This window comes from Rousettus aegyptiacus, unplaced genomic scaffold (assembly GCF_014176215.1).
Source record: "Rousettus aegyptiacus isolate mRouAeg1 unplaced genomic scaffold, mRouAeg1.p scaffold_m13_p_2, whole genome shotgun sequence".
Taxonomy (NCBI): domain Eukaryota; kingdom Metazoa; phylum Chordata; class Mammalia; order Chiroptera; family Pteropodidae; genus Rousettus; species Rousettus aegyptiacus.
This window is the reverse complement of record NW_023416295.1, coordinates 26488353-26513828: the sequence shown is the minus strand read 5'-3', so window position 1 is coordinate 26513828 and position 25476 is coordinate 26488353. Positions and strand designations below refer to the sequence as shown.

The 25476-nt window shown below is 34.2% G+C and overlaps 1 protein-coding gene across 4 annotated transcripts in view; it reads right to left on the bottom strand.

The window, feature by feature from the left end:
* ALS2 (alsin Rho guanine nucleotide exchange factor ALS2) overlaps positions 1-25476 on the bottom strand; it is a 61428-nt gene that overhangs the window by 12885 nt on the left and 23067 nt on the right. For all 4 annotated transcript variants that reach the window (XM_016131107.2, XM_016131110.2, XM_016131109.2 and 1 more), the window contains exons 8-24: positions 23862-23939; positions 20863-21045; positions 19009-19180; positions 17210-17390; positions 15177-15242; positions 10275-10437; positions 8564-8695; positions 8027-8155; positions 7548-7618; positions 7095-7161; positions 6561-6760; positions 6381-6446; positions 5245-5343; positions 4511-4675; positions 3282-3393; positions 2994-3071; positions 696-829 (exon numbers count right to left, since the gene is read on the bottom strand). In XM_016131107.2, the coding sequence (XP_015986593.2) occupies positions 696-829; positions 2994-3071; positions 3282-3393; positions 4511-4675; positions 5245-5343; positions 6381-6446; positions 6561-6760; positions 7095-7161; positions 7548-7618; positions 8027-8155; positions 8564-8695; positions 10275-10437; positions 15177-15242; positions 17210-17390; positions 19009-19180; positions 20863-21045; positions 23862-23939 (2096 nt within the window). The remainder of the gene's footprint in view (positions 1-695; positions 830-2993; positions 3072-3281; positions 3394-4510; positions 4676-5244; positions 5344-6380; positions 6447-6560; positions 6761-7094; positions 7162-7547; positions 7619-8026; positions 8156-8563; positions 8696-10274; positions 10438-15176; positions 15243-17209; positions 17391-19008; positions 19181-20862; positions 21046-23861; positions 23940-25476) is intronic.

Sequence of the window (25476 nt, the reverse complement as noted above, 5' to 3'; positions counted from 1 at the left end):
TCAGAATTGACTTCTTTGCATTCTACATTTCCAAGAATTGATTTTGTAAAATTGATTCCTATTAAAAGAAGGACTTTCTGTGCTTTGCACAACTCATAATGAGAACTGTGATATGCATTACCTACTGTATTCTAAAAATACTCTAAGAATAGAGACGGTACATAAAATACATCGAGCTCCCATTAGAATAAAGAATTTGAGATGCTACCAAAATACAAAAACTAATCTAAGGCTGGAATCAATAAGGAAAATACATATATCCAAAAACTTGTTGGAAATACATAATACACTTAGACACCAAGATTTTGACATTTTTTCCCATATGTGCAGAGTATACTATTCCACTTGGTATATATATAGGCTTGATCTTTACTTTTCAAAATCAAGTTGTGTGGGGGTTCCATTTCAGAATGCTCTCTTTCAATCAACTTGGATACCAGCACCATTAACAGTAAGATTATTCCCACAGACAGAACTTTAACTTTAAACATCTATGATGTAAGGCTACAATCTAAGTGAAGACTATGGACTTAGCTAACTATAGTAGTGTCAAGTGACAATTTAAGGAGGTTCCACTTTGTTAAAAAAAGACTTTTAAATCGTGTTCTGTATTTAAAATATTAACCACCTTTGATAAAAAGCAAGATAACTCAAAACATTCAATAATTAATCCATAATTAACACTAATTACTCACAAAACTTTGGGTCTGTCTTTATCACTCTCATACAGACAAGGTTTGAAGTAGGTTCCAGTGATTTTTATCCCAGATCCCCATTCTCCACTAAAATAACCTTCAATGTAATCGCCATTTGGCATAGTCAGTATCCCCTGGGTAAAGTGAGAGAAAATGTGAAATTAGAGAAAGTATTTTACATTAAAAATACCAAGATGGGAAAAAAAGCGCCAAATGGTTAGTAATATTTTATTTTTAACTTACTCTTTACCAAGCCCCAATTCTTAAAAGAAAAAAAAAAAAAGTGTGTCTATGTGTATGTACAAAAAAAGTGTATGATAATAATCCCTGGGTAAGACGGGAAAAAATCACAGGAAAAATTGGTAAAATATTTTAAGCTGAATGAAATGAACACACAACATGTCCAAATGTAAGGAATGCTGCAAAAGCAATGCCTAGAAGCAAAATTTAAGCTGTAAACACCTATATTAGAAAATAAAAAAGATCTCAAATAGTAATCTAAAATTTTACCTTATGAAATTAAAAGATGAGGAGCAAACTAAACCCAAAGCAAGGAAAATGAAGGAGATGATAAACATTACAGCAAGAATAAATGAGAGAGGAAACAACACAAAAACAAAAATAGAGAAAAATCAATGGAATCAAAAGTTGCTTCATTGAAAAGATACACACATTGACAACTAGATTGATCAAGAAAAAAAAAAAGACCTAAAATTACACAGTCAAAAACAAAACTGGGAATATATTACACCAATCTTACAGAAATTTAAAAAGGTAGAAGGGAATACTATGAGAACAACTTTATGCCAACAAATTAGATAACTTATATAAAGTAGCAAAATTCCTAGGAAGAACCAAATTACCAAAATTGACTCAAGTAGAAATGAAAAATCAGAATAGCTCAGTTAGAAGGAAATTAAATTAGAAATCAAAAATTTTCTCACAAAGTAATGTTTAGGTGCAGATGATTTCATTGGTGAATTTTCCAAAAACAGTCAAAGAAGAAACAATAATATCAAAGCTTCACAAACTCTTTCAGAAAACAGAGGAAGAGGGAACCCTTTCTAAATCATTCTATGAAGCATTACCTTGATACCAAAGACAAAGATATCATGAGAAAAGAAATACATAGACCATTATCACTCATAAATATAGATTCAACAATTTTTGACAAAATATTAATTAGTATTACATTCAGCAACATATCAAAAGTTTTATACACCATGACCAACTACAATTTATCCCAGGAAAAGCAAGGTTGGTTTATAATTAGAAGAGTAACCAATAAAATACACTATACTAATAGAATAAAGGAGAAAACCACTTGGTCATCTCAAACAGCACAGAAAATGATAAATCCAAAACCCATTTATGATAAAAACTCTAAACAAACTAAGGAAGGAAGGGAACTATCTCAATCTGATTAATCTATAAAAAACCTTTAGCTAACACCATACTTAATAGTTAAAGATTTAATGCTTTCCCCACAAAATAGGAACCAAGGCAAGGATGTCTGCTCTTACCACTTATATTTAACATTCTATTAGAGCCTGGCAAGTGCCATCAGATAAGAAAGAAAGAGAAAAGCCTTCCAGAATGCAAAGGAAGAAGTCAAACTATCTTTATTGCAAACATGATTCTATATACAAGAACTCCTAAGAAATACACACACGCCCTTCTAGAAATAATAAATGAGTTTAGCAAGGTTTCAGGATATGAGAACAAAATATAAATATCAATTGCATTTTTATATAATGGCAATCAGCAATCCAAAAATAAAATTAAGAAAACAATTCTCTATAACAGCATTAAAAAAAACTTAGAAATAAATTTAACCAAAGATGTGTGAGAGATGCACACTGAAAACTATAAAACACTGATAGAAACTAAAAACACCTTAAAAAATGGAGAGACATTCCATATTCATAGAGTAGAATGTTCAATATTCTAATACGTGTAAGAAGCCACACAGAAGAGACCACATATTATATGATTCCTTTTTTATGAAAGCTGAAACAGCATATCTATAGAGTGACAAAGTCCATTGGAGGTTCTCTGGGATTGGAGGTGGAAACAAGGGGTAACATCGAATGGGCAGGAGATGGTGATGGAAATCTTTTTGGGTGATGAAAATGCTCCAAATTAGATTGTGGTGATGGTTGCACAACTCTGTATATTTACTAAAAATCAATGAAATGTATACTTAAAATGGGTAAATGTTATGGTAAGTTAGCTTTTTAAAAAGTCAAGAAAAAATTAAAGGTCACTATTAGAGAAAGAAGAAAGTTAGTTTCCAACCTTCCCACTAAGAGTCCAGTCATCTGAAAATTCTCCCTCGTAGATGGTATCATCTTCAGAAAGTAACACTCCATTTCCCTGTGTGAAGAAACAAAACAAAAATCACAACACAAAAAATGCAGGGTAACTTAGAGAGTCCATGAAGCCATATCTCCCCAAATATTATGTAATCTTAAAAGACAAAATACTATTAAGACGGTATTACATTAATAAAAAGATGATTTTAAAACTTAAGGACATAGGAGTTTAAAAAAAACACTAGTAACTATATGCAAATAGTCCACTCACCGTCATTTTATTAAGGTGAAAGTTGCCTTCGTAGTATAATCCAAATTGGGTAACTACCACACCATTCCCTTGACATGCATCATCTTGCCACATTCCCATATACTTTTCTCCCCTTCATCAAAATAGAAAATAAATGATGAATCAATGATGATAAAGATGAGGTAGGGAAAAAACAGTTATCACATGGGAGATACCAAGCATCACCCCTAGGTGGTATCTGTTCCATTTTTCTAGTTCAAGTGGTTAACTCCATCTCCTCAAAAATGAGACAATGTGATTGCAAAAGGCAGCTTACCCAGAGATTGCCTTCTCAGGAATTTAATATGATACTCTACCTGACATAGATCTACGTAAAACAAATGCATTTCTATGACAACTTTAAAATATATAATTATAAAAAGAATGCCAACAATTCAACTCTAAGTAATTTCATTCAAAATGTAATAGGTAGACTCAAAACTATGCACCTTTTTTATTACACCCAAGTTTACTAACTTGAAAAAAGAAATGGGGTTCGTCACACAAGAAGGCTCATTCTTCACCAAATTTACAGATATGCACTAAAACAACAAGATAAATATGAATTCCTTGTTAGATAATCATGGAGTTTAGTAATAACAACAGATTTTGAAGAATCCCATTCTGACAATAACATGAGGCAGAAAAGTATATATGTGAAGTACAAAAGCAAATCAGCCCAAACCAAATATGGAAGCAAAAGAACTGCGTTTCTTCCCAAGGTGTGACTGAATTTAACTAAGCTGGATTCCTGGGTTGATTGCATAGTAACTAGCAAGTGTCTGACCTGATAGGAAGACCTGAGCAAAAAGGTATCTGGATACCATTCTGTGACCCCAAAGGGAATTTCTATAGGTTCCCCCTGACCTCTTACTCTTATTATCTACTGACTACATTAAACATTTTTCTTTGTATAATAGTTAAAAATTTGGTAGCCTCTTCTGTGACACTAAAAGCTTTTTCTGTGTGAAGCTTTAAGGAAAATGGTACCAATGTTAATTTTGAATGATCCTGGTATTGTAAAGAAGTAACCTATTGTTTGGTTCACAAGCAAATGAATAAAATGATGTCTGACAACTGTCTTCTTATTACATTTTTTTTTAACACTGTTGAATTGAGAACTCAGCATTCATAAAATTATCACTTTTTTGAGAAGTATAAGAATCTTATCCTCTCACAGTGAACTTGAGATTAGAAGCATAATACTGTACCTAGTGATATCATCAAAGACACCATATCCTGCTTTCTTATCCATTACCCATTGGCCAATGAACATACTGGGAGAAGAGGAAGTCAATTTTCCACTTCGTAGGAGCCCATGACCATGACGCATGTTATCTTGAAAACAGCCTTCAAACACTTCACCAGATGCATAACTGTGGTTAAAGAGATTGGATGAAGATCAAAAGCACATTGAATTCTGATGCTCATTTTTACAAAGTTTTGAAAATTCAAAATTATACTCATGTTTCACTGGTAGCTATAATTATTTGTTTATATGATTATTTTTCATCAACCAAAATCTCATTTTTGAATGACTGAAGCTAAGAAGTTAAAGATGTCATGGGTGCTATTTTGTGTTAAACTGAGGAGGAAAAAAATGTATATTCAGTGATCTCTAATCTCTTTCAGAGTGATCTCTGAAAGAATGATAGGTTTATACATAGTAGAGCCAGCCATATACCAAATATAAATTTATAAGCAAGACATTTAAGAGATTCTAAAAGAAAGTTAGGGTTTGTAAGGTTTGTACGGTTTTGTGAAGAACTAAATAATAATCTAATATTTTCATCTTGTGATAGATGAGAGGTTGATAGTTAAAAGACTTTACACAGTTTCATCTTAAGAAGAGTAAATAAAATTTACTCCTTGTAAATTTTGGCTACACATTCGAGTTTACACGATTCTTGTAACACCAGCCCAACAATCTTTCATGTGTCATTACCTATAGACTCCCTGACCACACATTTTTCCTTCTTTCCAATGGCCCACATAATGGTCTTCTTTGTTCAATGCTTTGTTTGGGATTCTGTATTCTCCATATCTGCCAAGGGAAATAAAAAGTAGCAGAAGATGGCATTTATGACATACTCACCTTTTGTATGTGTACATTTGTAAACATTTAACAAGGAGAACAGATATAAAGTTGACCAATAGGAGGAAAGTGAAGTCTTGGTTTGAGCTGTTATCTATTAGCTAAGCTATATGGCAAATCTTGGAGACATGAGACATCAACTCCACTATGCAGATAGATTACGTGTTTTATCCCAAGTCCAAAACAGAAAACCTATGTCCTAGGCCCATCTCTGCCAGTAATCAGCCACATCACCTTGGGTAAGTCCCAGTACCCAGTTCCCTCATCTGTACAATAAGGGGGGGGGGGGAATGATATTATTTAAAGTCTCTTCTCATTCTAAAGTTCTTTCAAAAGGAGACTAAAAAGATATCATGAAAATGTACATTATCACACACAGAAAATACCCACCTACCCAATTTATATAAATCATCTTTTCATATAGCAAAATAAATTACTTATCTAACATGATACAAAATATTGCATTGCCATAATTTGTCATGTAAATATCTCTGTGTTAGAAAACATAATAAGCATATACAAAAATAATGCCATTGAGTACCATTAGGATAATATAGCACTTAGAAGATTTCCCCTTTAGCATACCACAGAAATTAAAGATGATTTCAAACTACTGAAAAGTTTCTGTATGTCCTTTGTGTAAAGGGGACACCAATACGTCAATGCCCTCACCACAAACATTACCCAAGGCTCTTAGTCCTCATGAGACTATGAGATGAATAGAAAACACAGTCCCATTTAAACAGATGGAAGGCTGTGTGTAACAAGGTCACACAGCTATCAAAGTAAATAATTCACTATGTAAATCAAGGCAGCATCCTAGATTCCTAGCTGTGTGTTCATACATCTGCATCATAAGCCCTAATACGTGGTGTTTCTAAAAAATCAAAAAGCTACTTATTGTTCTGAAAACAACTCTGAACACAAAATAACTTAATTTGTGACTGAAGTTGAATTTACTCTCATGTTTTACACAATTTGCTTACCCATCTTCCAAGCCATTCCGGAACATGCCAGAATACATCTTTCCATCTGACCACTTCAAAACCCCTCTGGAAAGCATAAGCAAAGAATAATACATGTCAATTAATGTTTCAGCTAATCATTGCTTTCTCAGAAATCGGACTACCATCCTCACCCCAGGCATAAATCTTAAACATTTTCACCTGCCATGAGGCTTCCCTGAAAACCAGCGTCCATCATAGGTTGCATCCTTTAGGCGAGGATCCTTGTAGAAAGTATATTTGGCACTGCGTGAAATGGGTGGTTCCTGCCTCTGAACACTGCCACTTCCATACGGAGGAAGATCAGATGTCCCCCTCAAAGCCTGATCCACAGCTTGGCATATAGCCCGTAGCCACTTAGTCTAGGAGCAAAAAGTATCAACAAGCTTATGGCAACAACTCATCAAGCATTGCTATAAATCCTACAAGCTTTCCCTGGTGGGAATAATTTTTCTGTCTCCTAATGCTTTTCTTATTAATTGAGTAATGCTGATTGGCTCTTGGAATTCACTGCTATATGTTTAAAACTAAGTCACATTAAAATAAAAATAAAAATGTATAGTCTTGGTTTAATGAAGATTTATCAAACGTAATTATGGATCATTATCCAAGCAAGAACAATTTTTATCTCTTCTACAGTATCATAAGAGGCAAAAATATCTAGGCCAAAGATTGAAAGAAAAAACCATAACTAACCTTTTCCTGGGGTGTTGATGAAATCAGGGTAAACTGCTCCTCAGGTGTAGTTATCTTTAAGCCATTCCTAAAATGTTTACAAGGACAAATACCAGTAGGTATGACAACCTATCATTACAGTATCAGTCCTCAAAGCAGCAACTATTTATTTCAACAGAAGTCAATTAAATGTAAATACAGTCATGCCCTGGGGTTGGGTCCCATGGTAGGAGAAAGTACACAGAGTTATCTTGCTCTGTGTTTAACCATGGGGATGTAAGCAGTGGAGAAGCCCTTCCACCACTATGATCTGTCATGATCTTCACAACTGACCATTTTACTGTCTGTGTGCTGGGAGGGTAAGCCTCGTTATGCAGAATGGGGAGGCCTCCTGAGCTTTCTCATGTCTAAGGAAATGACCTGGGTAACAGAGGGGGAGAATTAGGGTAGGGTGAGGGAATGGGGCACACTTACACAGCACCAGCTTCTTCAGAAAGTGGCTCTGCCCACAGTGTGGCCAAAGGGAAAACATGATGTGTGGAGAACTGAAACAAAGGACATGGAGACACACCTGAGAAAGACACATCTGAGAAAGCCCACCTGAGAAAACACTGGATAACCTCTACTGCATAACCTCTTTCAGGTGGCTAAGTCCACATGAGTGCCACCATCTCAGCTAAAGAGTCCCCATAATACAGCTAATCCCAATGGGTCTTGTCATCTCTGCTGCAAGGAAGGACCCCATCACGTGGCTGATACTCATTTCCAAGATGGAAACTTAAAAAGCTCCCTAAAATCTAGCCCGTACCATAAATGCAAGCTAAGCACTGTCTCTTATTCAATTTCAATGAAATCACAATAGATTTCAACATAAACTGATGGTATAATTAATTAAATCTTAAGTAAAGTACTCTACTTCCCAGGGTCTCTTTTAAAGTTACGAATTGGCCTACCTGGGCATGGACTAGGGCATCGTTAAAGAGAATGAACCAGTTCACAGAAAACCTCCCCGCATGCTGCAGAGACAGGGCTCGGTTACTGCTCTCACACAGCAGTCGACGCTCTGGCTTCCTTAAGGAATCCTGGAATTAAAAACAAATAAAAAAATCGAACGGTCAAAATTATTTTAACATGCAAAGAGAAAATGAAAAACATACAAATTACATTTAGGGGAATTTGTTGGTCATAGCTTAGCTGGATGTTAAACCTAGATTTAGATGGAATTCAGCCGTTTCTTAAAAATCAGCACTTGAAGGCGATTATAAAAAAAACTGAAACAAAAGAAGGTGAGATACTGTTTCAGAGAAGATTCTTAAAAATGAGGGAAGGTATTGATGTTTAGAGCATCCACTGATGTGGGCCTTAGAGCACCTCAGAAAAGAGGTTATTGAAGCATTATTACCATAAACAAGTGAGAAACAGAGAAAACGATGGCAGCTGTTATAGATATACCTATGATTGCTGGGATAATGACAATTGGCGTGACTTACCGTCATTTTTCCAGGAAAGGTCTTCCAGAAGCCCAATGTGTATTCTGCTTCCTTCCTTTTCCTGCCGAGATGGAGAGCAAGAGACTCATAACAAGAACTGGAATCCTGTAGTTTCTGGTATTCTGGAGATGTCTGGAGGCCAATAATTAAGGGGAGGGGAAAAAGAACATAAAAGAATTGTCCAGAATCTTTAGCCTCAGTGTGGTTTAGATACTTAGTATTATCCAGCCTAAGAAGGAACAGGGAGCTGAACAAAAAGATTGGTTCCAGATAATTCTACTACATACAGGTACATATGAAATAAAGAAAAAACTCATGGGGAAAAGAAACAAACACTTGTAGTTATCAGTGAGGAAAGGGCAGAGAACGCAGGATAAACCAGAATTCTCAGATGTTTTGGTCTCAGGGATCCCTTTACTTTGCTTATATGGGTTATATCTATCAATATTTACCCATATAAGTGGAGAAATAAAAATACCCGTATTTACTTCAAATAAAATACCATTTTAAATAAAAAATAACTATTTCCAAGACAAAAAAAAATGTTTAGTAAGAAAGCTACATTTTTTTTCAAATCTCTATTTTCTGGCTTAAAAGATGACAACTGGATTTTCATTTCTGCCACCGTATTTAATCTGTTACAAAATGTTGCTTTATAAAAATATACAGTTGGGGAAGGGAGTAGATTTGAACAGCCATTTCAAATAATTATATTCTCCTTTGAAACTGTACTGAAACTTGGTAAGTCGCAGTTTCTTAAATAGTAGCTGAAATGTGAAATCTGAAACTACATTAATCAATTTTGTACCCTGTTACATTAAAATCCACTGGTCTATCTGACGCCTTGACTAGAAATTTTATCCAGGCATCATTTTATAACATGTGGATTAAACACATGAAAAATATTAGTTTGCTGAGTTATGCAGATCTCTCAAATGCTGAAACATCTTATAACACCAAAATTCCAGGGAATCTAAATTAACAGGTAGGAACCCAAGATTAAAACAATTCTAAACTATAATGAACCCTGGAGTTGTTATGGTTTCCCTAGAGCCCTTTAGAGTAAAAACAAAATGAAACTACACATTTCAGTACAATTTCAAAGGTCTTAGGACCAGCTTTATAAAATATACCCATCTCCTTGAGCAGTGCTAATTTCCCAGGATTTCACCTAATTTTATACAGAAAGTAGACCAGTGATCATATGAGGAAATCCTGTAACAGGGTGATTTCTCATAGCATATGCCAACGTGACCCAAATACCTGGCATGAATAATCTACCATGAGTCCAAGCCAGGTGGTAATTCTAGTGCCTTACAGATGTGTCCTTACACAGAAAGCCAGGCTTTTAAAGAGCTTTGTATAACTTGTACTCAGTATGCACTTAATAAACTTTGACAACTACTGAATGAGTAGCACTCATACTTAGGCCACAATTTTGACAGTTTCATAAAATGAGTACAATTGTACTCATAAATTGTACTCATAAAATGAATACAATTCCTGTGGATTCAGGAAACTGAATCCACAACCGAGAAAACTAGATTTACCTACAGTCATACTTTCTTCTTGCATTTCCCTGAAGAAAAATAAACTTAATTAAACATATATAAATATTAAATTAGTGGTGTTCCATATCATAGGGTGGCATAATCCAAACAATGATCCTTGGCTTCCCAAGTGTCCAAATAGGGTATATATGGGAGCTTACCACTTCGAAACAAGTAGCAAGCTTTAGCAAAACTTTTGCATAATTATGAAGTCGTCTGGTTGGCAAGAAAAACAAAGTATTCAGTATTTCTACCAACTGGGTGTTTTCATCAGTCACTTCTGATAAATCTTGTAAGAGCTCCTGGTTTTTATTTAGGAAATCACTGGAGGTAGGAAAAAAAAAAAAAGAGAGTCTGTTAATTGTTTTGGTAAGGACAATATGCACGTTATTGAATAAAAATATTTTACTAGATTCTATCTTTTTCACTGTATTTTTTAGGTGTTATGAAAGTAGCAGAAGATAAACACAAAGGAATAAGCCAGATATAATTAAAAGAATTTCCCTGCCTATAAAATGGGATTTTTGAGTATAAAAAGTAGCCCATGGTAGCAACAGTAACCCTATAATAGAGATGTTTAATCACAGACTTGTGCCTCATGTTCTAGGAAATGAATCATACATCCCACAGTTTCAAGGAATAATTGAAGACCAGCTGGCATCATTACCTGTTAATTTATAAGCCAAAAGTCACAGCAATAAATGGCAAGACTAATCGCTCTAATTGACTGTGCTAAACAGAAATACTGATGGAAAAGCAAAGCTCTTTGCCCTAACATGATTGTCATGGAATATTAAAAGACTTCTAATTTCTTCTTTTTTTCCTTCAATTGTTGATAACCTAATAAAAGTTTATTATAGGAGAGTAATAAAAAGTTAGAGGTACCAGTTCTACAATTAACAGGTAATAATAAAGCAAATTATATGTGAAGATTTCACAGCTGAGATCTTCAAAAGCATTTCAAACTGAAGTCAACATTTAGTTTCAATATTTGGTTTTATGTAAGTTCATTATTAAAATTTTACTACAAAGTTTAATGCTGCTCAGTGCCCAATGCGACTATGCTCATCAGACAAAAATATTTTTGTAATATTTGGTGGGACTGAATAATAATTATTTTCCACTTAATGAGCCATAATTATGTGCCAAGCACTATGCTAAGTGCTTTACAAGCTTTATACTACAATTCTTAGCTACAAGGCCTCAAATATGACAATGTCACACAAAACTATATGGCAAGAATGAATCATTTTATAACCCCTTAGAGACCTATGAAATAAAGAGATGTGTTTAACTCATAAATAATGAAATATTATTGTGGAAAGATGGAAAAAGACATAATAACTTCCAGGAATCCCAAAGTTCGATGGCACAAATTGGATTATTTTATAATGCAATTAAGAGATCTTAAAGAGAGTGCTCTGGGGAACACTGCCCAGATATTTATTTATACTTGTCTTGTGTGAATGTTCCTACTTTCTTCTTCATGTTCTGCTGCTAATGTCAGCTAAGGAAACTCGTTTAAGCCTTCAGAAGTGTTCTGCTTTGACCTGCTCCTAAGAAACGGAGGTATCACATAGTGAACACATACTCCCTCTGACCACTTTTCTCCTGAGTGTCCAGTACTAGATAGAAATGTTCCAACTCCTTCAAACCCTATTACTTTTCAGGACTTACTCATGTCCTTGCCAACAGACCTTCCCAAAAGGAGTCCTGGTATGCTCTCAGAAAATCTGAACCAGAGACTTGACTTAGCTTATCTTCCCTTGGGAGTTTTTAACCTAATGATGGTAAATATATTTAATAAATATATTAAAGGTAGAAGCAACCCAAGTGTCCATCAACAGATGAATGGATAAACAAAATGTGGTGTATATACACAATGAAATATCATTCAGCCATACGATGGAATAAAATTTTGGTAAATGCAACAACATGGATGAACCTTGAAAACACTATACTTATGGAAATAAGCCGTACACAGGACAAATGTTACATGATTCCACTAATATGAGGTATCTGAATGTATAAATTCAGAGAGACAGGAAGGAGAATATAAGTTACCAGAGGCTTTGGGGAGGGCAGAAAGGTAAGTTACTGTTTAATGAGTGCAGGGTTTTTGTTGGGGATGATGAAAAAAGTTTTGTTTATAGATAACAGTGATGGTTTACAAAACATGCGAATGTGATTGATGCCACAGAACTGTACATTTAGGAATGATTAAAATAATTATGTACATTTTAGTATAATAATTATTATACTACTAATAAACCATCTATGATGATCAAACCACCAGGCTAGCCAGAGGTAAGTAGCTAAGTGATAAACCAGTGATGAGAGCCTGAGCAGCATCATTCAAGATCCACTATCTGCCACATGGGCTCACTAGCTATGCTCTATAGGTTCTCAAACTAGTCTCTTTTAAAATGAATACTTAAAAATAAGTTTGAATATTAAATTTGTAAGTAGAAGTTGGAAAAAGACATTAATACTGCCTTTAACTGTGTAAAACCATGGGGTTCATAAACCACTGCTTGGGAAATGCTACCCAAATTCAGATTTAATATCTGTTGCCATAGCTCAGAGTCACTCAAGGGTCATTATTTGCTTTCCATCTGTCCAGGCTCTAGAAATACCCTTTCATTTACGTCTTTTGATAAAACTGCTCTAACAAGGAGTCAGGTCAACTCTTGAGCACTGTGAACTCAACTCGGAAATACTAGAGGTAGGTTAGCAATAAAGTGTAATAAGGCACCAGAGTCAGTAATTGCCATAGTCCTTCAAGTCCAGAAGCCTCCTCATGTAAGTTTGCACAAGCTTCCACTTATTTTTGTATCTCCCCATAATTAAACTTTTTTTTTTTCCAGACACGACTATTTATAAAATAACTATTCGGTTTCTTTATGCTTCATGTAATTTTTGATTTGGCTGCAGTCATTTTATAATGCAATTATATTTTCTTTGGCCAAGATTCAGCATTTTACTAACACTAAAGGTTAAATAAGCTCTTTTAGTAATTGTAATGTACAATATAGAATAAATGTAAAATCAGAAATTTCAACAAATTTAAACCTGTCGGTTAAAAGCCAAAAGCTCTCAGATTGAAAAACAACAAAGCAATAAGTCCATCTACCTGCTGCTTAAAAGAAATGCACTAAAACATTATAATACAATGCAGAAAGGCTGAAAGAGTAGAAAATTATGTCATTACATTAAATTAAACAAAATAGCAAGATCAAGGATTTTTAAATCACCACATAACATTGAAATATAACACTCTTTAACCTGTCATTTAAAAAATGAAGACCAAACCTCCACATTTTGAAAACAAATGAGCATGACATGAATCAAAGAAGAAATCAAGATGCAAATTTTAAAGCACTTAGAATAACTATAAAAACAAAATGTATCAAAACTTTTAAGATAAAGCTAAAGCAGCATTTAGAGGGAAATTTATAGCTTTATATAAACACATTAGAAATATGAAAATAAACAAACTAAGTGCTAAGCGATTAATAGGTGAACACTGAGAAATTAGAAGAAAATAAAAGGTAGAAATTAATGAAATAGAAAACAAACTATTAACTAAAGCTTAATCTTTGAAAATAATAATAAAATGGAATACACTGCTGACAAGACTGACAAAAATAAAAAGATAAAAGGTTCAAATAAAGAATAAGAATAAAAAATAGGGGGTACAACTACAGTAATTATGAAGGTGAAAACATCTTAAGGCAATGGTAAGAATATTAGGCCAATAAATTTAAAAATAAAGATGCGATGAACAAGTTTCCAGAAAAATATAAATAATTAAAGCCATAGGAAGAATAAAAACATAAAGAGATCTATTCATTAAAGAAATCAAATTAGTAGTTTAAAAACTCCCTACAGGAATTTCTCCATGAAGGTCATACATTTTTACAAATGAATTCTACCAAATCTTCAAAGTACAGAGAATCCCTATTTCATGCACACTAGTCCAGAAACTAGAAAAAGAGAGAAAGCTCCCCAATTCATTTTATAATTGCTAATGCAATCCTCTTACCAAAACTGGACAAGTTCAGAAAAGAAGAAACATATCTTATATTCACATAGATTGCAAAAATATGAAATAGTATCAAAATGAATCCAGCGATGTATTAAAAACTAAGTACAAAGACCACTGAATTTACCTTGGATCTCAAGAATATTTAACGCTTAAAAAAAATCTTTTTCAACTTTTAGAAATAGAAAGAAGTTTTTATTAATGAAAAATTATTGGACATTGATCAAAAAAATCCAGTATGTTTCAAGTGTATAATTCAACAGTATATCATATCTTGCATTGTGTGTTCACCACCCATACAGAAGGGAGTTTTCTGACCCTATAAATGATATTTACCAAAAACCTAAGGCAATCATCTTTAATGGTATAATATTAAAAATATGTCCTTTAAAACCAAAAATAAAGATATTACTTTTTCTTTTAGAATATAAGATCAAAAGTAAACAAGGCAAAACATTAACATCCATTGAATCTAGGTCATGAGTACATATTTGAAATGTTTTCTGTTAAAGTATGACTGAATTTTTAAAACCTGCCTTTGTTGCTGGGTCAATATTTGTTGAGAAATTATACAGTTCAGAATGATTAGACTCATGTAAAGGGCTTTTATATTTATTACTTATTCAGAGGCTAGATGCAAAAACTCTATATTAGTGCAACACTTTGCACTTTTCTGTGAAGCATCACACACATTATTTGTTCCTCACAAGCAGGAAGAGAATATTCCCATCTTTCAGATGAAAAAAAATTTGGCTCGATTTGGTGAAGACTATTGTCCCTTAAAGTCTCAGAAATAATAAGTGGTAGCACTTAAGGACTCAGGTCTTGTGGCTTTTTCAATACCATATTACTTCCAAAAATAATCAGAAACAAATAATACCTGTCCCTTACAAGAGTCTATATTTTTATTCATTTGGTAAAATGACCAGGTCAAAGCTTTTCATGGGACTCAAACACAAACACTATATAAAACATGATCTTTGGTTGTTAGAATGAAAACTGGAAGGTATTTGCTTACATGGCAGGCTTAGCAAGAAGCTGAAATCCTCCCATAACCAGGAAATTTGTAATAGATGTGCAATACCTTGAGCAAAAAAGAAAACATGTTCATTAGTGTTAAAAAGTAAATTAATTCTTCAGATACTTCTTGGTACCTCGCCAATGAGTTTCAGCACTTGTGATGTTAACATTCATGAACTATAAAGGACTAAAGAGAAGGGCAGGTTATGTGATAATTACAATAATAAGAGGAACAGGGGAGCCATTTTAATAAAGATGTTAATATAAGAGAAAATTTTTAAAATCGTCAAAGCTATGCAGAATGAGCTAGAGTTTACATGGTAGAGTTTACTTTGTAACTTAACAAACTTGAGAAAATATGATTAAAATTGTTGGATTTTAAATGAAAAATTCTTCTAATCATCACTTTGTTTTCCCAATCAAGTCTTCAGAAATAAACAACAGACACAGTAAGAAAATATGTTAAAAGAGCTTGAATGAAATAGTATTACAAAATATAGGTTAAGTATTCATCTATTGCTAGAAAATAACTTAATATACTGCTTTGAGCTATTATATTCTTCCCATACTCCTCGGCTGGCAAATGGAATCCACTGACTTTCAGAGAGAAGGTAAAATCCAATCATAATAGCCCAAGGCACTGTACACTTAAAAATGGCTACGATGATAAATTTTATGTTATTGTATTTTACCACAATTAAGAATAATTTTAAGAATTCACACATAAATCAAAATTTTTACTCGCTCCAACTCTATGAATAAATAGTTAAAAAATAGTCCGACTTATCAATATAAAAGCATTTTCAAGCATAAGTTATGAAGTATCAGAGAACCGAAACAGGCTGAGATGAATACAAGTCAAAAAAAATTATACTAGCAAAAACTGAAACCTTCACGCAAACAAAATTGAGTTTAAAAGATTATATTGGTATCAAATTATGTTATTTTTCATGTCCAAAATGTGATGTGTTAAAAGACTCCAACCAGGGTGTTTTCAATAGCTTCAAGTATATTTAATTAAATATGTGAATTAAAATCACATATATCTATTTGTACATACATGCTAAGTTTGAAAGGAAATACACTAGGATTATGAACAGTGGTAATTTCTGATGGTAGGATTATGGGTGACTTTAAATATCTTTTTCATTATCTTTACTCGTTGAGTTTTCAATAAGAAACATACATTATTTATATTATAAATAACCTAGACAGAATGTCGACAGAACATGAACTCCTCAAGGTGGGTGCTTTTCGTTGGCTCCGTGTAGTGGCTGCTGTGGGCTAGGAGCTCCGCACAGTGCCTGGTGCTTGGTGGGTATTCAGTCAATATTTGCTGGGTACATGAGGTATAAATAAAGAAAGAATAAAACCTACACTTCAGATCAACACTATTACCTAATATACATTAACATAACTCTTAAATCATGCCTCACGTCAAAATGTCAAAATATGAATTAAGAAAAAATGAAAAGTATTTAAATTTTCAAATATGTTTGGGATATTTTACTTGAAAAATATGTAAAGAAACTTGGATAACTATCCTAAGTTTTATTAGAGAAATATATTTATTTTTAAAATAGTGTGGTCTTTAAACTCTCCATTTATACAACAGTAAAAAGCAGATATTGGAACAGCTTTGTTTTTACAATCAGCAGTTGGTCTTCAAATAATTTGTTTAGTTACTTATTTCCTCAAATTTAGTATAATTTACTTAAGTAAACAAATTTGTTCTCTAAAGAACTGTATTTATTATAGTACATTTTATGTAAAGTAAGCATATTATCATCCATTCTGCTGGAATATAGAAGGAAATACAAGAATTCATTATTCTTAAACCTTTTTCCCCTTAGTAAAAAACTAAAATTTTAGCAGTGCAAAACTATAAATGGCTTAAGATTAAAATACTGCTTTGCAATTTCTATTACCTTATATCACTCTCCCTAATCTAGTCTCTTCTGATTAAGGAGCTGTTCTCCTTGGCAGAAAAACCCTGCAGAGATTGAACATGACACGGGACTGGATACTTGCTCTGTATAACTATCCAAGAAGAGACTTGCATGCTTCAGAATGACCAAACTCCTGGCTTCCTTTATCCCATGAAGGAAGCTGCTCAGTGAAGCTCCATGCTGACCAATTAGGTAACACAGCTTGCTGAATCGGCTTGCCACCTCCTGCAACAGCTGGATCGTGCTTGCACTGCCCAAATTTTCTGTAACAAAATGATGACGATGCTAATGATGACATAGCCTAAAGTATTCATTCCCTGAATACTTCCTTATGATAGCGATCACCAATTTCCCTTTTATAAAAATATTTAACATGTTGAGATGTACTCTTAACTACAAAACCCCCAAAATCACAGTGTTAAATAATAGAGATCACAGAATCCAGTCATTTGAGGCACTTGTTAAAAACACATTCACAGGGACTCACAGATTCTGACTCAGTAGGCCAAGGTTGAGATCCCAAGATGGATATGTTAAAAAGAAAAGCTTTCCAGGTAATTCTGAAGACCAGCCAAATCTGAGAACCACTGAGCTAATCCAACTCTCCTGTCATTTTGAAGATAAGTAATCTGAAGCCAAAAGAAGGGAATTATCTAATTTCATACAACTGGTTAGTGACAGCCAGGAATTAAACTCACTCCTGCAGTTATATCTTGGTTAACATTTTCAACCTTTTGCACTGACTTCTGCTTGACCTCGGACAAACACACTTCAGTGCAGAGAGGGCAACCCAAAAACCAGACTTCCTATGCTGCTCTAAACTTTATAGAGGGCATCAGATTATTTGCTTTTTCCTAGCCCAAAGCTCCTAATTTCTAGGACTTCTCACCAAGCAGCGAGGCTGATGAACAGATCAGGAAGACCAACACAGAAATAGGGAATCAGGACAGAGAAAAGGCAGATTTCACTTTTCTTTCAGTGTAATCCCAGAAGCTTCCAGTCTGGATTGCCTTCTTTCCCTTGCAAAGTCCTGGGGTACTGGGCCCACCCACTGGAGGAGAATTTATAGATGTTTTCCCACTAAAAACAATAAGCTAACTAACAAGGTGGAATTTAACAACTAGAGCACTGGCCTCAATTCTGGGTCGTCAAAGAGGGCCAAGGAATGAAGGAGAGAGAAAGAGAAAGAAAACTTCCTCTCCATTTTCTGAGTGCTGGGCAAAATCAAGAAAAATATTTAAAATAAGAAAAATTAACTTTTAATAGCCACTCCCCACGATCTTCATTTTGTATCTTTTCTGACCTCCTAGAGCTCGTAGGTACCTAGCACCTCTGGACAGCAGCACACCAGCTAAAACTATCATAATCCATTTCCTCTGTAACAGCTCCCCACCCTCAATTCCTCTTTGTAGATGATTACAGCTAAGAAACTGGATTTAATCAATTCATGCTAATGTGGGATAAGAGCCTCAACACCTACAATTTCAAGAGACTATTGTAAATCCAAATGAATCTCTACTTGATATAATTCTAAGAACTAGAACCAAGAAAATGAATGATTCAGGCAATATAACATAAGAAATCTTAGGACTGGTGGGGCTGGAAGTGTTTAGAAGTCAGATACTAGGATCAACTTTCCTAAAGTTGTTTCTGCTTCTCGGCCATGAATATTCTGAAAGCTCCACTTCCTAGTTCCACAAGTAAAAGCTCTAGGAGCATAATAGGGCAGCGGCAGCTGGGCTGCTGACAAAGTGGAAACAGTCTGTAAGTTGTTGACTGCCTGTGTACAAAAAAGAGAATGGAAGGAAAGGAATAAACCATAACCCAAAGGTTTTCTTTGTGACATAGGAAGAACAGATAAAACAGGAGTGCTCTACTTACCTAAACTGAGAAGAGGCCTGAGAATCTGAGATTTGATATCACTTAGTTTTGAATAGAACCGTCTTTCTGTAGCAGCCAGCTCATGGAGACTGGCAATATATCCCATAATGTTCTTGTCCACCAAGGCTAAATAGCGGTCTTTTCCTGCTGTCACTCTGCTTATATAACCGAGCTAAAACAGAGAAGAAAACAATTAAAGATAAAACGTAATTTGCTAATAGCAATTTGGGCCCTGAAGCTGGCTTTTATCAGTTGGTGAAAGCCAAATGGTAAATAATCAGGAATTTTGTAAGCTGGTAATTAAACCACTGGTAGCCTGAAGTTGGCAATAGTGAAATTACCAAAAACACTGGCAAATACTATAGATCAGGGCGTTTGGGTTTAGTTTTGATTTGATTTTTAGAGCTGGCTTACCAGTACACCATTGTTAAATATGTTTCTCTGGATCTATATATAACTACATATACTATACTTCTATTTATTGCCAATATCTTTTATTTCATGTTATATATATTTAGAACCACAGACACACACCCTAAATATACGAAGATCCAAATGATGTAGTTACATCTCAAGACTCCTTTTATGCATAAAATAGGATAAATGAGAGCAGAGAGGATTTCTGTGCTATAGATCAAAATACCAAAGATAGGGCGGTTATCTTAAAAGTACTACATAAATGGATTTTCTTTAAAGGGGACTTTTTTTTTCATTTACCTATGACACCACTGAATAAAGACATTGAATGTCTTTATTCGCATGTCCCTATTAAACTAAGTGACAAAGCTGGAGACCAACAGACTGTTAACATCCCATAGTAACTAAAGACGTATATTAGAGCCTCATGCCTTCCATCAGGCTATTTCACCCTTTATCTGGACTGTGGAATCTTGCATGGGGAGTGTGGAGCCAGGGCCAACAACTACAAAGAGTTGATTAGTATGTCTGGAATAACAGGCTATATATAGGATAAGAGCCAAATCTTGGCCAATGTTGCCTTTAGCAAGAAAGATCTTGTCCCTGTACATTCACAGCTTATACATTTAACAAGAAAAACAAACACAAAGGATAAAAAAAAACAGTCTACAGGATATATCATTCAATAAGAATAAGGAATCCAGAATGTACTAGCTTTAAGAGTTCATTTCCTTGAGTTTTATCACTTTGAGGATGTGAGTTTCTTTAATGGCAGGGGGAAAGAAACCAGAAAGAGACCAATAGTTAAGGTTCATGAAAAAGAGATAGAAAGTAGGTAAGCAAAGAAATTCAGATCAACAAATGAAAAAAGAAGTAAACAGTAGTAAATAAAATGAAAAATCAGAGAAAATTGGAAGCAATAGGAAATAGAACACTTGGTGGCCTGTCAGTTATGCCAGAAACCCATTTCAGGACCTTGCGATTTTTACTTCACACTTACAGTTAAAAATTCATCTACTCTATTTCTATCTTAATTCACTTCTAAGGGACTCATGAATGTAGTCAAGAAACTACACTGTGAAATGCACTTTTTAATATTCCTATATGAGGATGTTAATTAAACAAACATTTATAAAGTATTTACTATGAGGATACAGTAGTAAATGAGAAATCCTAAAATCCCTACTCTTATGAATCTTATAGTTAAGGAGGGCAAATGGATAAAATAAGCAAATTATATAGTGTATTAGATGGTGATATGCACTATGGAGAGAAATTAGTCAGGAAAAGGAGACAGGAAGTGAAGAAGAGGATGGGAGGGGGCTTGCAGTTTAAATACAATAGTCAGAGATACTTAATAACACGCATACATACAAATAAAAAAAATACTTCTCAGGTATTAAAGAATGTGGGCCTTAGGATCCAATTCCTGTTCACCTTACTACAGGAGAGGAGTACTGGAGTCTTAGTACCACTGTGATTCTCTGGAAGGTTGTCACCTTCTGTAGGGTCCTGTCGGCCACTGTAATATAAACTAGGCTGGAAGTCTTCTGTATCCACTAAAAACAAGGAATAATCCTGGCCTGCAGCTACACTCCAGATTCCATTTTCATTGTTGACCTGCAATGACAGATATTGTCAATCCAAGATGAAGGAATCAGACAGAACTTCATATCCATGGGAACTAAAATGTTAAGATTACTTCAACCGGTTGTGGTACAAATTTAGTCATATCTAAGAGGGCAAAACTCACCCAGCAATGTATCCAACCACGTGCAGAATAGACACATGGGTAAGAAGGAATCCTTTGTTCAGTTTTTAAATTTAGAACTAGATTATTTTTATGAAAATTCTAAATAATTGGAATTAAGAAATGAAAAACCATAGACGTGATTTTTTAATTGTCATTTTTGGAAGTTCACACAGGACTTAAGTCTATACTACAACAGCCCAGAAACTTCTAAAGCCCTATTCTGATAGCTAGCACACACCTGCACACACAAAAATGAAGGTTAAAAAAACAATCTAACGAGGCTAAATTCCATTTTGGCCAACTAAACCCCTGGAGGCTAAAATTCAGTTTTTCCACTTAGAACTCACTATCTCTCTGATGTGACTTCACTGTGCCAATTCCCAGGATGCTGAAACAGGCAGGACCCCTTAGAAACCCATCTACATGGATCCCCTAGACCAGTGGTTCTCAACGAGTAGTCTTTGCAGCAGCAGCAGCAGCAGCAGCAGCAGCAGCAGCAGCAGCAGCAGCAGCAGCAGCAGCAATCACCTAGGAACACGTTAGAGATGCCGACTCTCAGCCCACAGAGCTACTGGGGGGTGGGACCTGGCAATCTGTTTTCGCAAGCTCTCCAGGTGATTTTGCTGTAGGCAAAAGTTTGGGAACCAATGCCTTAAGTCAATAGTTTTCAAAAATTAGGATTCCACATAGTGATTCAAGAGCCACCATGAAAAGGCAGGTGCCAAGGCTCTGCTCCCACCACTCTCCATCCTTCAACTAAAGTAGTTCCAAGTTTATCTGTTTTATGTATGGGATTCCACATAAGATTTCATTTGAAGAAAGTGTTCTGCTATAAAAAATACTGCTGCCAACATCCAGACACAGTTTCAGCCATGGCTCCTAGACAGATGAGCAAAAAAACTTCTAATGTATTAGATTCTTTATGTCTAGGTAGGCTCCCAATCCTACGTGTTAGGTGATTGTGTGAGTGAATGTGTGCACATGCGTGTCTGTGTGTGCATGCGCACAGTCTCCATTACTTTATAACTATCCTCTTCCAGCATGACACTATCTTCTCCAATTCTGGCTATCCAAATAACTGACCTCTGTTAATTTTGCAAAACATGCATTAAAATTTTTTTGCAAGAGGAAAGTCTTAGTAACTAATCAAAAGTAAAGGTACCAAATATAATGCAATAAAGTAAATTGTTTTGAAAAAAGAGATTCAGATCTCACTCTACCTTGTCTTTAATCCATAGATCAATTAAAATAACTTCAAAATGTTTTTCTTTCCCCCACATTAAAAAAACCCAAGCTCCTGATGTTACATTTTTATATGTACAGTTAAAGAGTAATGAAACTAAAGCTTATAACAAACTATTCTCTTTTGTCTATTCTAGAATGTTAAATAAAAAGTTTATTCCCAGAGACTCCATGCTATATTATAAAACTTTCCTTGGTATGAATAAATGTATGTTCTATTTTATTCAAATCAACAACAACAACGACAAAAGAAAAACAAAGAACAATGATTTACCATACTTTTACTTGTGGTAAAATATTAGAAATTAAATAGCTTACCACTAAAATATTTTATGCTGAAAATATTTAAGATTAGAGCTAGAAGTAATAACTATTCCCTGATGTTTTATTTAAGTCTTTCCTTCCCAGAAAAATTAAGTTTGCTGCAAGAAGAGGCAGCATGTAAAAGTCTTACATAGTGATGTATGCGCAGTGAATACATGAATCACAGGAATATGTATTAACGTGAATTATTGGATTGAGATAACTATCCTTTTCATTCCTTTTAGTCATATCACATCACTCTCAGTGGAGGAAGCATGACTTGGGATGGGAGAAATATCAGAATCAAACTACAAACACATGAGGCCCATCTTCTACTCTGTTAGGCTATCGCCATGCATACTCCATACCCACTTTCTTAAGGGGAGATGGTAACATCCTAGGTCAAGTGTGGAAGTGGGGTGCATAACTAAAGAGGGGGGGGGGAAGCACTGTCACTCAGAATTGTTTTAAAAAAAAAAACAAATCTTGTATAAAGAGTCTATACTATTGATGAGGATTTGTTATTTCTTCAGGGTTGTTGGGGCAGAAAAAATAGGTAGAGAAACACTCCTCTAGGAATTGCCTCAAAGGGATTAGAAATCAGCAATCTCTGAATAGCATTACATAAACTAAAACCCATTCACATGACAGTGAAAAAATCATCTATACTTTTAGCTTAACTACAGAAAATGAAAAGGTTTACAAAAAGGTTTTACTGCTATGACTATGTATGGAAAAGAAACCAAAAGGAGACATAACACCCCAAATAATGTTAGGTAAAATCGAAATTAAGTGAGAAGTCAAAGAGTAGGCATTTGTTGGTATATAGTTCAGAAGTCAACATCATAGTCATAGAAACATTTGTTTTCTTAAAAAAGAACTTTTTCATTTTTATTTTTTAAAAAAGATGAACTATGAATGTTCAGTGAACAGTGGAAACAAAGAAGAAATATAAACTTACACATTAAAAAAAGAACATTTGGCTTGAAAACAAGTGGCTTCATATCTAAAATAAATAAGTATATCAAAACAAATCTAGATTACAAATATACAGTTCTTCTAATTTCTTATAATAAGAAATGAAGAAATATAAAGTTATAACTTAGAATTCGGGATATTATCAAGTTCACAAAAGTACCTTTGCAAGACGAGGAACTGTTGTTGGAAAATCGGAATGTCCAAGCTGACCAAAGGTATTGCTACCCCATGAGTAAACCTATTAGAAAACCACAGCAAAATGGGAAAGAGTTGTGAATCTGATTTTGCATGTCAATTCTGAACCTTTATAATAACTTTTATATACTGTATATATACCAACAGTTACACATAAATTATTTACACTAGGCTTTCTACTCTTTAAAACAACATATTAAGAAAATTCATTTTAAACAAGAACAGAGATAATGAGCAGACAGAATACATAGGAAGACACAGAGTCCAAGGGTTAACTATAACAATTACTAACATATTTCAGAGTTTACTATCTGCCAGGCCTTGTTTTAACACTTTCTGTGTATGAAAAATGTTTCATTCTCTTCATTCTCACAACAATCCTTTTTTTTTTTTTTTTTTTTAATAGATGAGAAAACCGGCCCAGAGAGGACACAAATTTGTAAGTGACAGCCAGGATTTAATCCCAGGCAGTATCCTATACTGTCTCTTATAAAGAAAATGGTAAAAAATAAAGCTAAGTGCTACAAAGAAAAAGTAATCATGATTCTTTAATCTGTATATAGAAGTACTATGGAATGACTAGAAAAGCCTTTTCATATACAAAAAGTCACTGAAGGAGAAACACAAGTACCTATGCTTCGCTACGGACAAAAGAAAACTAGATTATAGTGACTACGTATAATAAAAATGATTTTGTTTATTCTGATTATAAAGGTAATTCACAGTTACTGTACAAGACTGTGACAGGATGAAGAAATAAAAAGTGAAAACCACTGATGAATAGAACACTTAGAGACAATTCCTATTTTGTTTTGGGAATGCACACAGAATGCTTCCAGAAATTTTAACATCTACTAGATATAATGTATATGCAAAATGTAAAATGAAAAATGGGGCTATACTATCAATGTTATTTTGTGACCTGATGTTTTTAACTTAATGCTATGCACTGACATTCTTCTATGTCAGTAAGTATACAGCTACATCATCATTTATAGTAACTACATAGAACACCAGTGTGGGCATAGTTTAGTCAATTACGTAATGAAATAAGCATTTCTGTTAATAATTTCTTTCCAATTTTTAACATAAAAATTACATTAAAAATCCTTGAATAGATATATTTGTGTATCTATTTCCTTTGGATAAATTCCCAGGCAAAGAACTGTGGGTAAATGAATACACACATTCTGATTTTTTGATACAGACTGACGAACTGTCTTCCAGCAAAGTCCAATGAACACTCTTGCCAGCAGTGTGTGTACCTTTTTCTCACATCCTCACCAACACTTAGTATTAAATGCAATCCTTGCTAATCTGATAGGTGAGAAAATGTTTTACTGTTGTTTCAATTTTAATATATTTACTAAGTGGTTGACTATCTTTTTATTCACTGCTGGCCATTTCTATTCTTTTATGAATTGAATATAAATATACTATGAAAATTTTTCTTTATGTATCAGGTAGCCAGGTAGCAATACTTTGCCATATATGTTACAGATATATTTTTCCCAGTTTGTTATATATCTTAATTTTGTTTGTGGTGTATTTTTTGCTGTTTAGGACCGTTTATTATGTAG